The 11,906-nt window shown below is 40.7% G+C and overlaps 1 protein-coding gene across 9 annotated transcripts in view; it reads left to right on the top strand.

Annotated features, from left to right (window-relative positions):
- Positions 1–37: 37 nt before the first annotated feature.
- adgb (androglobin) overlaps positions 38–11,906 on the top strand; it is a 35,781-nt gene continuing 23,912 nt past the window's right edge. For 4 of the 9 annotated variants that reach the window (XM_034527749.1, XM_034527744.1, XM_034527742.1 and 1 more), the window contains exons 1-10: positions 38–281; positions 754–908; positions 1,090–1,182; positions 2,496–2,567; positions 2,820–2,996; positions 5,649–5,788; positions 7,346–7,432; positions 8,925–9,091; positions 10,707–10,783; positions 11,630–11,804. In XM_034527749.1, coding sequence (XP_034383640.1) covers positions 83–281; positions 754–908; positions 1,090–1,182; positions 2,496–2,567; positions 2,820–2,996; positions 5,649–5,788; positions 7,346–7,432; positions 8,925–9,091; positions 10,707–10,783; positions 11,630–11,804 — 1,342 coding nt within the window. In that variant the 5' untranslated portion in view covers positions 38–82. Of the gene's footprint in view, positions 282–748; positions 909–1,089; positions 1,183–2,495; positions 2,568–2,819; positions 2,997–5,648; positions 5,789–7,345; positions 7,433–8,924; positions 9,092–10,706; positions 10,784–11,629; positions 11,805–11,906 lie in introns of all 9 variants that reach the window. The other 5 variants (XM_034527750.1, XM_034527748.1, XM_034527746.1 and 2 more) reach the window with 3 other exon arrangements.

Below are 11,906 nucleotides of genomic sequence, written 5' to 3'. Positions count from 1 at the left end.
GTAACTCTCGGTAAATAGATCATATTTACAGTCTATCGTAAACGTAGACTGTAAATACAATTGGAAAGAAACGAGTGACGCAATGGCTCCAGACACCGCCCACGTTAAAGCAACGTTGCTTAGCAACGAGTCAACTTTTAAGAGCAGAGACATCAGCAAACAAACAAACGCGCCTCCGGCCGCCTTCTTGACTCACTTGATCTTAGAGCAATGTCCAAGGCACCACCCAAGAAAAAGGAGTCCTCCTCAAGTAAAGTCTCTGTATCCGACCGACAGACTGAGTGAGTTTGGTTAATGCCGGCTGTTAGCGCTCATTAAGCTCATCGCATACACTAAGTTAGCTAGTTAGCGGTTAACGTTAGCATTCAGGACCCGTTCATCCTGACGTCACCCTCAAACTGTCTGCTTTCATTGTGTTATGTAATACAAAGATACAGTGACCCCCCCCCCCCCCCCCCCCCCCCCCACACACACACACACACGTTATCTATCAATATGTTGTCGTAAGAACCAGGAGCCACTTGAAGAACTTGTCATCCCATGTGGCACATGTCTAAATACACAGTCTGTGATCAATATGAAGTCTGAGTTAATATCACTTCCACTAGGAAAGGGCAAACAGGAATGTGATGGGTTTATTCGAGATTGAATCTTGAATCTCTGGTACTTAGCTGGCTAATTCTGCTGCTAAATATTGACAAAAGGGAAGCCAAGACAAACGAAATGAATGAATGTGTCATAATTTCAGAGCAGCGTCCCTCGCTGCCACTTCCTCTGAGAGCCTAGGAGATGTATGGAGACGCAGGTTTCCCATCTGGCCTGAGTGGAACGATGCAGAAGTCAATAAGGAGAAATGGGACTCGAGTAAAGGAGCTGAAGATGGAAGGACGAGCAAGAGTCACAATGCTGTAAGTGTGGACTATATCAAATAATTGAATTTGCCATCAGCAAGATATGCTGTGTACAGTATATTGGAAAATGTATGAATAGCCTCAAATACACTTTACAACTGACATTATGTTGATTCTTTGTGAATTGTGTTTGGTTTTTATACACATCATATTCACTACTGTTTGCTGTTATCTGCAGCCATTTTTTGAAGATCCTGAGGGGAAAATCTCCCTGCCTCCATCTTTGAAAGTGCATTCCTGGAAGCGTCCTACAGAGTTTATTGTCAACAAGGTAACATTCGTGCTTCTATGTTAATGAGTTATGATATGGTTTCTGGGGTATAGTCTCATCCAATGTCACTTTATAATGATAAAAGGGCTTTATACTTGGTCTGTGATGTATACCACACTATTTACAGAACAGTAATAAACAGTAGCCAGTGTATGTGTCATTCTCATACACATATAAATCATTAAATCATTTCATGTCAAATTACATGAACAATTGATTGTAATTTCATATTAAGTAATGGTTTATGTACTTTTTCATTAAAAAATACACATTTGCCTGTTTAATTTCCTAAGAGCTACTATTTTCTCCCTCCCATATTATGGTACTTCAATTTATGTGGATGTTTGTATTGTCTGTCAGAAAAAAAGAATGCCTTTTATGACAATAATTGTCTTCCTATAGCCTTTTGTGGTAATTTGTTTATATTCACAATTTGTTGTGGATTAAATGACTAATAGACTGCATTGACTTACATTGACTAACAGATTCATCTTCTAATTAAACAAAAAGTCTTGCAGCCATTAGATGTATCAACAAAGTGTGTGTCTTTGCCACACAGTGTGGATGTAGTTAAGCAAATCTGCTCTCTGGTTGCCTCCAATGAAGTTTTAATTGCCTCGCTACAGTTCTCTGTTACCCCCCTCTCAGTGCAGTATTGAGCAATTACTAGAAGCTTCCTGCTTTTTGAATTAGTCCTTACCAGGTCACAAGCTGCCTTTTCACTCTCAAGATGTCAAAAGCATTTCTTAATAATTTCATAGAAGAGGAACACGAGTTAATCACAAAAGCAATCAGCTGTGCAGATGCAGGCAACGCGTGAGCTCTACTGTGAAACACTTTTTATCAGTCTATACCAGTCTGTATTTACAAAGCCAGTGTTATTGACGGAAATCATTTAAAGATCTGCTCTTTCATTAAACAAAAACAAAAATTTGCTGTGATGATGATGGGTGAAAACACAACCTACCTTCCCCCGCAGCAGAGCTCTCACCATCATCTGACCCATTCATTAATTTTTTTATTATTAACGTATAGTCTATTAACTTGTTAGTGAAATATTTATTCCAGACACAGTCTTGGGAGTATCATGGCAAGGACAGATTCATGTCAGTTTTGAACACGTGACGCATGGCGGCAATATTTTAAAGCTGGTTGACCACTGTGTTATTGAAGTGAATGATTTTGATATGTGCATATGCTGCCACACACAGTATAATAACCTGAGTTTGTCCGTCAGTCATCTGGCTGTGAAGGTGCTGAAATTCGGACGGAAATGTTTCAGCCTGTGCCTTCAATGATGTGCTTTATTTTAGGCTCTCACCGTGGTTGAAAATCAAATGACCTTTGACCTAATCTCCCCAAATGATCATCTTATTTGCAGTGAGGTTAGTGTCAACTTTTGTTTTCTACTTTTCTATGTAAGATCGCACTGAGAACAGCACTTGGATAGTGACATTCAGATGTCAGACAGAGTGACGTTTGATTGACAGAAATTAATTAGACGGGGGGTAATGCATTGCCCTATTAATTTGATGAATGATTGATCAGATAATTGAGGATTCAGCCTATATATTTAAAGGTTGGTTGGTAACTCATGATTACTTTTGTCTCCCTTTTCTCCTCCATCTTTGATCAAGCTGATGAGGTGGCTCATTAGTGAGATCTGTATCGTTTGGACGCTGCATAACGGCACATTTACAGAACAAGATTGTTGGAGACCCTGGGAGCACATCTACTCGCTGTGTAAGGTGGTGAAAGGTCATGTGCCTCTCTACAACAACTATGGGAAATACGTGGTCAGACTCTATTGGATGGTGAGCCTGACACACACACGCACACACACACACACACACGCACGCACACACACACACACACACACACACACACACACACACACACACACACACACACACACACACACACACACACACACACAACCTTTGAGGCAATGGATGACATGACAGTGCAATGCATTGTATTGTTCAGAAGATCCGACAACATAGGATGCAGCAGCGGACTATGGGTTGGAGGGGGCAAGGGATGAGAAACTCTTATCCACTCAGGGCTCAAATCAACTACTGTAACAATCGTTTCCGGGGTTCATATATTGCCTGATGAATAGATAGATATGGTTTAACGGTGGAGTCAACTTCTTCTCAGAGAGCAAGGCTCAAGTTGGGTGTCTATGCCGAGTAAGACCTTGAAGGCAGGCACAACCCTGGGAGGGCTTTGTGCACTGCAGTGTCAATCATATTGATTATAAGTGTAAGGATTGTTTCTCCTTTTTAAATCAAGCTCATCATTGCATTGTGAGACAGCTTGAAGTTGCAGGCCTGTGAGTTTCAGTATGTGTGTTGCTTGCCACAGATCTCTAAGGGGATACTTCATCAATGTGTCATTTCAGACAGGGAACATCTTCCAGCACAACAATTTGGGTCAACGAGAGAGTGAAAAAAACAGAGCTAAAAATGATTGTGTTCTGTAACACTGTGACTCTTGCCTTGACAAACAAGCATGACACGGTTGTAGGCAGCAGTCCCCGTGCCAACCATAGCACGCTAACAGATGGTTGTTGAGATTTCATGAAGCACCCAGCCCCCAACCGCCCCTCCCACTTCCTCGCCTGTTTTTGCTCATAGGATACTCCTTTTCTCCCCTGCTCATATGATTCTGTATTGTTCCACACCGATTATTTTCCTTTTCCTTCATGACTAACCATTACATTCTCATTTTCTCACCTTCTTTTTCACCGCCCTAGAACTCTGTCTCTCCTTTCCTGCTTTTCTTCCTCTTTCCTCCTTTCATACTGTAGTTCACCCCCATCTGCGAACACATCGAGCTCCTCCTCGAGGCGATGGCTTGACAAAAAAAGTGGAAGAACAAGCAAAAAAGAAAGTGTGCTCGCCCACACTGTATCTAGCCCTGCTTGTGCACACTGCTCTGATAGATAAGGAGAGGCACCGCTGTGAATAGTCAGTCAGATTATCACCTGATTTGTGCTGCTTTTTTCTAGCAGTGTGAAACTGTCCCAGATGGCAAGTAGACAGACCATTCTACAGTCAGCGTTTATCAAGCTCTGACACCAAACAGGATATGCAAGCAGAAGCTCGCTAATGCCAGAAGAGGTGTTGGAATATGAACCTCATAGATCAGAGATTTATTACCTTTTTAAACGTACCACTACCATCTAACTGTAAAGGATTTGGGAGTTTAGACAACCAACATGCAAATGGTTATAAAGTTACATTTGGAAGGAATCTGAGCAGTGATGATAATTTAGCCGGAAAAACAAATGTGAACATACATTCAGTGAAACCGGTTCACGTGTGTGAATTAGATCCTCGCCGAGAGAACAATACCAACATCTTAGCACATTTGGAGGGGTTTGTGGTGTTGGAGGGAGCTGCCTCTGCAAACAGTGTTGGCATGAAGGTATCAGCGAAATAAAAGTTTGAAGCCTAAGGTTAGGAAGACTAAGTAGTACACTTGTATGATTGTGATTGGATGTTAGTAGTCAGCCGACTTGTCGATGCATCAATGAGACGATGATAGTGAGCGTGGATGAATCAGCTGATAGCTGATCAGCCGATGCCAGTGATTTTTCACTACTCGGCCTGAAGGCAGTGCTCCATTCTGGAGGGAGAGGCTCAGAGTTGCAAGAGGGAATATACAGCAGCTAAAATATGAATCAATTCTAGTAGATATATCACTTTCAGAATATGATATGCTCTGAGATGAGGCCTATTTTGAAGCTGAACTGAATCTTTGTGGATTCTGAGAGCCTGGTCAACATGTCTTGTTTCTATATGTAGTCATGGGTATTTATATGTGGAAACACAATGTGCCATCCTAAAGAACATTACAAAGCAATAGAGGTTGCCTTTGTGTAATTTCACTTAAGTGGTTAATAAGGTGGTGATCTGTTATATTTGCTACTAAAACATAATGTTGATACAATGCCAAAGTAACTGAGTGCTGAACGGTTGACGTTTTCTTTTGGAGGCCAACACAGCACTGCACCGGTTCCCTAAACAAAAGGCCAGTGGAATTTTTCCATTGGATCATTGCATAAAATAAGCTTTGTGGCAAACAAAAGTGTATGATACTCCCATATTTTGTTCAGCAAGGTAATCTTCACAAATACACACCACTTTCTGAATTTTGAAGTGTACATAAAATTACAATTGCCAGAAGTTTGTCTCAAAGGAAACACTGCAGTCGCATGACTTCACGTCACCACCACAAAGCTGAAGGAGGACTCGTGTTTGGTGTGAGGATGTTTTAGTAGTCTCATTTAGCCACCTGTTAGCAACCACTCTTTTCAAGAAATATAAAAGCTTAAAAATTCCACACATGTTATGTGTGGTATATGTTACAAACAATGTTACATTTCTTAGAACTACTGTTTTAGGTACATTGATTGTTATACCATTTGTTCACTCAGTGTCTTCCTCCCTTGCTTTTAGGGTTGTTGGAGAAAGATAACAGTCGATGATTCGATGCCATTTGATGAAGAAAACAACCTTCTTCTTCCTGCCTCCACCTGTCAGTGGGAGCTGTGGCCGATGCTGTTAGTCAAGGCTCTCATTAAAGTGGCCAACACAAAGTGAGTTACTCTCCAATCATAAGATACATATATATCTTAGTACTGCTAGAAGGAGTTGGAAAACTGTGATAATAGTCTTAAGTAAGAGGGCTGAAGAAAAGCCTGACTTTAATGGGACCACTGTGAAAATAAATCACACATGCTTACTTACTCTGTATACTAACACTGTACAGTAAGTAAATCAGATTACAGGCTGATACTATTGTCCAATTTACAATGATTTGTAGTGTGATTTGCATGAACAATTAAAAGTAATTTACAAACAGATTTTTAACAATATTTAGACCGTGCCAGTTCAAGGACATTAATGACATCCACAGAGCTTTATTTTCGTCAAGATCTCGTCAAGATCACAGTGTTTCTGGAGTGACTAAATGTTTATTGACTATGTGAAGATATCGAGGAGTAATGTCTCCCTGAGCAGAGAACAAAGTCACTCTACCTCTGTGTATGTTGTTATCCGAGACATCTCGTTGCTTTCTTGACATAGTCAGGTCAGCCACGCATGCTTTTAGTACATCTTAGATAAACACTGTTAGCTCACTTGGCAAATTTGCCGTGATATGTGCTGTTAGCGCTGTTAGCGCTGTTAGCACCTTGAGCTGCTGACTCAGGCATCGCCATCAAGCAATCAAAATGCTCCAACTCTCGTAGCAACCACCTTTAAATGTGCGTCTTTACTTTAACATCGCTGAAGGAGAATTTTCAGGAGAAATCAGGGTTGAGGATGTTAATTTCCTAGCTGACGCGTACGTGCATGTTGAAACTAACAAAGTAAACTTGACCTTTTCAAGTGTGTTTTGCTGACTAAGCCAAACCTTCACCTGACCTAATCTCTGCCTTGGGCAGTCTTGAATTTGGTGACAGACTGTGTGTGTCTGTGACGGGGCAACATGCCGTCTGTAAAGGTGGCTGTGTCCACAGAAGTTCGAGACATAAATGTTTCATCCGAGACAGGAAACAAAGGAGCCTTTCTTCTTATGAATTATGTATGAGTCATAGTGAAACTGCTTCATACTCAACTAGTACAAACTTTGCCCAGGTGTCTGCTGGGACTCTTCAATCGCTAGTTTTATTTTGTTAAAAAGATACATTTGAGGGATCCATTACTTTGCTGCTGAGTAGCTTTTTTGTCGGAAAAAAAAAAATGCTTTGTGTGAAACCAATCAGTGTTGACCAATCAGAGCTGCTGCAGCCATCTGTTTGAACTGATAATTAATTGTGTGTGAAGGAAGCAGACACACACATTCCTCAAAATAAGTTGCGGGTTACCTCAGTTGTCTTCACTGTGCGGTCATTCCGAAACATGATGCTAAAATAAAGACAGAACACAAGAGAGACATCCATTTTTAACGTCAGTTGCTATGCAACGTCTTAGTTATGCGTTAAACCACTTGAGCGCCAAGCTTATTTGCAATTTCACATATTGAAACCGTGACCTCACAAGTCCCATTTAAGAACAGTGCCAATGCAACAACGTGTAGTTTGAATGGAGTCTATGGTTTCTTGCACAGTTGTCTTTTTCTTTTTTTAAACAGTTTCTTGTGTGTTTCTCAGTGTCGTGTCTGAGGTCTGCGGAGAGATGGGCGAGTTCACCTTCATCCACACCCTCACTGGCTGGATCCCAGAAATCTGTCCAATAAAGTAAGGTCCTCATTGGTCTACTCTACTCCACTCTTGTACCGCTCTCTTCTGCATCTCTTGTTCTAAATGTTAATAGAATGCTTGTAAGAATTGAACTGACTCACTGTCTCAGTTTTATCACAATAAAAGCTGTGACACTAAACGCACTTTGACTGACTAGCTGTGACTAGCTGACTAGCTGTGAATTCATCCTAATATATAAAAAGGAAAAAGGAAAAAAAGGGAGAGAAGTGTATTTGTCTCCAATAATATGGAAAGTCATTCTTTGGGAGAAAACAACTCAGGTCTAAAATGGAAACAAGGAAGGAGAGGCAGTATGGAGTGGAGAATCTCAGCTTGTTAGTGATGGTACTTTAATGGTGCAACAGTGTTTTGGAGAGGAGCTGGGGAGTGTTTTCTTCTTTTGCTCAGCAAGTTACTTGCTGTTATTGGGTCGCCTTGGGAATCTATCAATACTGAGCATGGCACTAGTGTTTGTGTTTCATATTGATTAAAGACACATGGGTTTGCAGTCCTATACCCCCCCCCCCCCCCCCCTCCCCCCACACACACACACAAGCATGCATTGGATTTTATTTACGTCATCTACTACTGTTATAAAGAAAGAGAAAATTCTACCAATATTTTGGTTATCCCAAAACTATTTGATTCTGACTGATGATTGCAATCACCACAGATGAGCCATTGTTGTAATCCAGTAAACTGTACCCAAAGTTATGTATTAAAAAATGATGGTCTTCTGCATCATTATCAGCCACTTTTCACATCTTCCTCACATTAGGATGACAGGATCAGGCTGAGAATTGGTAAAGTGGTCATTTAAACTAGCGACAAGGTGTTCCTTGAATAAAATAACATGCTGCAGCACACATAACAATGATGTTCTCTGATTCTGGTATCCTGACTTGTTTAACAGCAATTGTACTGACATGACTCATCCATCTGTTATGGTAAGGTGGTAAGGAACCAGCCCCACCTTCATTCCACACTGGTTTCTGCAACATGTTCAGCTGTCTCTTAAAAGACTAAATGTGTTTGATGCAGTATGTGTAGCACTTTGCATTGCCTTTTTGTGTACAATGCACTCTGCAAATAAGCTTAGCTTAAATAATAATTCCAAAGGTTATGCTGAGGTAGAGAGATGATTGTATTATCTACTTCTTCTTTTTTTCAGCTAGAGAGAGATGTAAGAACTTTAGCCCACGGTATTGCAAACACAGGGATGTACACAATAACGGGAACTGAAATTGCAATATTCTCTGGGCTCAGACGGAGCAGAACAGAAACAGTAGACTTCATCTGGAATAGTAGAAGTCATGGTATTGTAAGCTCAATGATAGACACGAGAGCTGCTGTATTGGACAAGCGGACATTCAGGACCAATCACATTGGTTCCAACACAAAAAATATTCATACTTTTTTATTTTATTTTAATTGGATAATAATGTCATCACTTGCAGCCTGTAACTTACTTCCCTTAACTTCCTCTCAGGTCTGCATACGTGGGGAAAATGTGGGATGTCTTACAAGACACCATTCCCACATTTACACACCCAGATGAGAGTTTGCCGAAGACAAAGTCTCAGACTGCAGATCCAGCTGCAGGGGGACGTTCCAGCTGTAATGACAGCGAGAGTCAGCTGCCAGAGAAAAGTAAAGGTCCGAATTGTGAACGCACGCAAAGACATACAAACACTAAAAGGCAGACAAATACGCACACATGCATACTTGGAAACATACATTTCAATAACACACTTTTAGTTAGTCAATTAAGTCAATCATCCATTGTCCGTCTGTATGGGTAGTACTGTACTACAAATTTGTATAGAGTATGTCTGTAAATGCACACTGTGTAAATCTCCATTTTCTTCCCTCTGCATCCATAATTAAACTTCTATGGTGCAGGACAATGAATATTAAATTGCCCTGCAAAAACAAAATCAAGTTTATCAATGATTCAAATCTCTTATCGCAGTAATAATCTCTCAACATTTTAACATTCATAGTTTTGATTGGTGATTTACTTTAGGTCTGGGAAAAACTCCAGGCCGATGGTCACTATCGTGCCATCCTTCAAATTACCTCAGTTTTCCAGCCATTGCTCCTCTGCCTCTTTCTTGATGTTTCAAGCATCACTTCCTGTTTTCCCAAGCCCATGTATTATGTACTGCAGGAAGGGTTAATGTGTGTATGGTGGACTATAAATAAACCAGCAGAGGGAGCAGTGGCAGGGTGAATTATTTGGTGTTCCCGCGGGGCAGAAGAGCCTCCCAAGTCAAATGTGGTTATGTGATGTAGGCAGGATTGAAACGTGTCCTCAGAAAAGAGTGTGTAGCTTCGAGTTGATTCAGGTCATGAGAGCTACAGTAAAGGCCTTTTGAAGGTTGCACAATTAATTTGAAGAAGAATTAAAAATCCCACGACACATTCACATTAACATAAGTGGGAAGCCGTATGAATTACATTCCCTCTCTCTTGATCTCGTATTTACCCACCTGCTCTCTCTGCCAGTAATCTGGGAATCTGCCTTTTCTACAATTTCACATGTTTACAATAATGAAAGTGTTGGGTATTACGAACACAATGTAATGACATGCATGCACAAAATATTATTAGTTCACAGAACATTTGTCCTTTAGGGAAATGCAATACACGGTGCTCGCATACAAGCATCCAAACACAAAAAAGAAGCCTTCACATTGTTTCTCTCGCTGTCTGTTTTTTTGATGCCCTCTGTAGTCTTCCATTGAAATGCATAAATCACTATGCAACATGAGAACCACTTCTCTGTTCAATTCTTAATGTGTAGCCTTTATATTAGTGTAGCAGTGCTTCAATCTCTTTTCACCATGGTCCTTCAAATTGATTTTCCATGTCTCCTGGCCCATGTGCTCCTCATACCATACTCTGAAATGCACCATGGGAGACCGGGCCATCCATAGATAACCTAGATACTCTCTTGTTGCCTTATTTATACCTGTGGAGGCCAATAGTGCTGTCACTAACCATGGTAAAACTTAACATTGATTTGGAAATGTAGCTTTTTAATGTCTGTATCAGCTTTACTTTTCATTGGTAGACGGCACAAATTTGTAATTACTCAGTCAGTGAATCCCTTCAGTCCCTTGGGAACATGTACTGTGCACTGATGCAGTCCAAAGTCAGTGTCTGTCATTTTGCACGTGTGTCCATGGAGTGTGTGAATTTGAGTGAGTTTGCATATACCGATACTCGCCTGTTACTTATGTCAGTCTTCTTTGTGTGCGTTCCTCAGGTACCTCCGAGGTAGTAGTGTGTGCCAGCTACTACCCATTACAGCCACATAGCAATTCCTTTGGGTTTGAACAAATGGTTCGTCTTTCCTCTATTGCTCCTCTCTCGCTGTCTATGCATACACTAGCTCAATGCAGGTTTTCTACATTAACCAAACCCTAACGATTTGCATCTATGAAAATTAGACTTCACCTACTGTAGACTGTATTCAGATCTTCATTACAGATGTTGGACGCCTACAGTAGAGAGAGTCACATTGTGATGCAAATACCACATCGTCTGGTTGCAATCTCTCCAGAATGTTTCAATGAGAGTTTCAAAGATGTGTTGGTATTAGATGTTGTATCAATGACCTACGCAGTTCAAATGGTACATGGTACATACAAGAGCAATATGCAACATCCAGAACATTAATATAGCAGTAAACCACTATCATCTATTTGAAGATATAATGGAGTAATGTCAGAATAAGAACAAAACATTCTTTTATGGGGTTATTATATGTCATTAACTCACACGTTACAATGAAAAAACATACAATTATTTCAGCACAAAAAGATATATTATGTCTTAATGTACTCCCCAAAGTAACAGTGGTGGAGATGAAACGAAACAGTGCTTGTGACCTGGGGGCCTGGCGTGTTCTATTTGGATGCTTCTCCTCAACAGGCTTCACTTGTTTTATTATTTACATCCATGCTAAGGATAATTATTTGACAGGATTATTTTTGTTGGAGGTTTTATATCACATTCAGTCTCGGTCAGAATCCCCTTTTGAGAGTTTTTGACTTGATTTGTCTGTAGATTTGGTTACAGGTGACAGTAATTCTCGGTATGGGAGAATACACGATATGCTGTATTGTCTTTATTTTCATGATTGAGTACTGTATGTGTGTTTATTTCTGTCCATTTGTCTATATACAGGCTAATTCCTCAGAGTTTCTCCGTCAGTACGGTCTCTCCTCGCTGTACAGCCACATTGTGCTGTTGACAAGAACAAGGGCATGCCAGCTGGAGGCACAACCCAAACCTCCCCCTGTACCCCAATGGAAGCTCATCCGCCAGCGGAAGGAGATCATGGTCACCGATGAACCGCAAAGTGCGTGAGATACAAAGAAGGAGGCAGGAAATGAAAAATTAAGTCTGTAAAGAATGCGAGTGAGGGGAAAACCCGGAGGAGGATGCAGGGGAGGTTATCAAA

Source organism: Cyclopterus lumpus, chromosome 24 (genome assembly GCF_009769545.1).
Source record: "Cyclopterus lumpus isolate fCycLum1 chromosome 24, fCycLum1.pri, whole genome shotgun sequence".
Lineage (NCBI taxonomy): Eukaryota > Metazoa > Chordata > Actinopteri > Perciformes > Cyclopteridae > Cyclopterus > Cyclopterus lumpus.
Note: the sequence above shows the minus strand (reverse complement) of the source record. Positions and strands in the feature narration are given on the sequence as shown.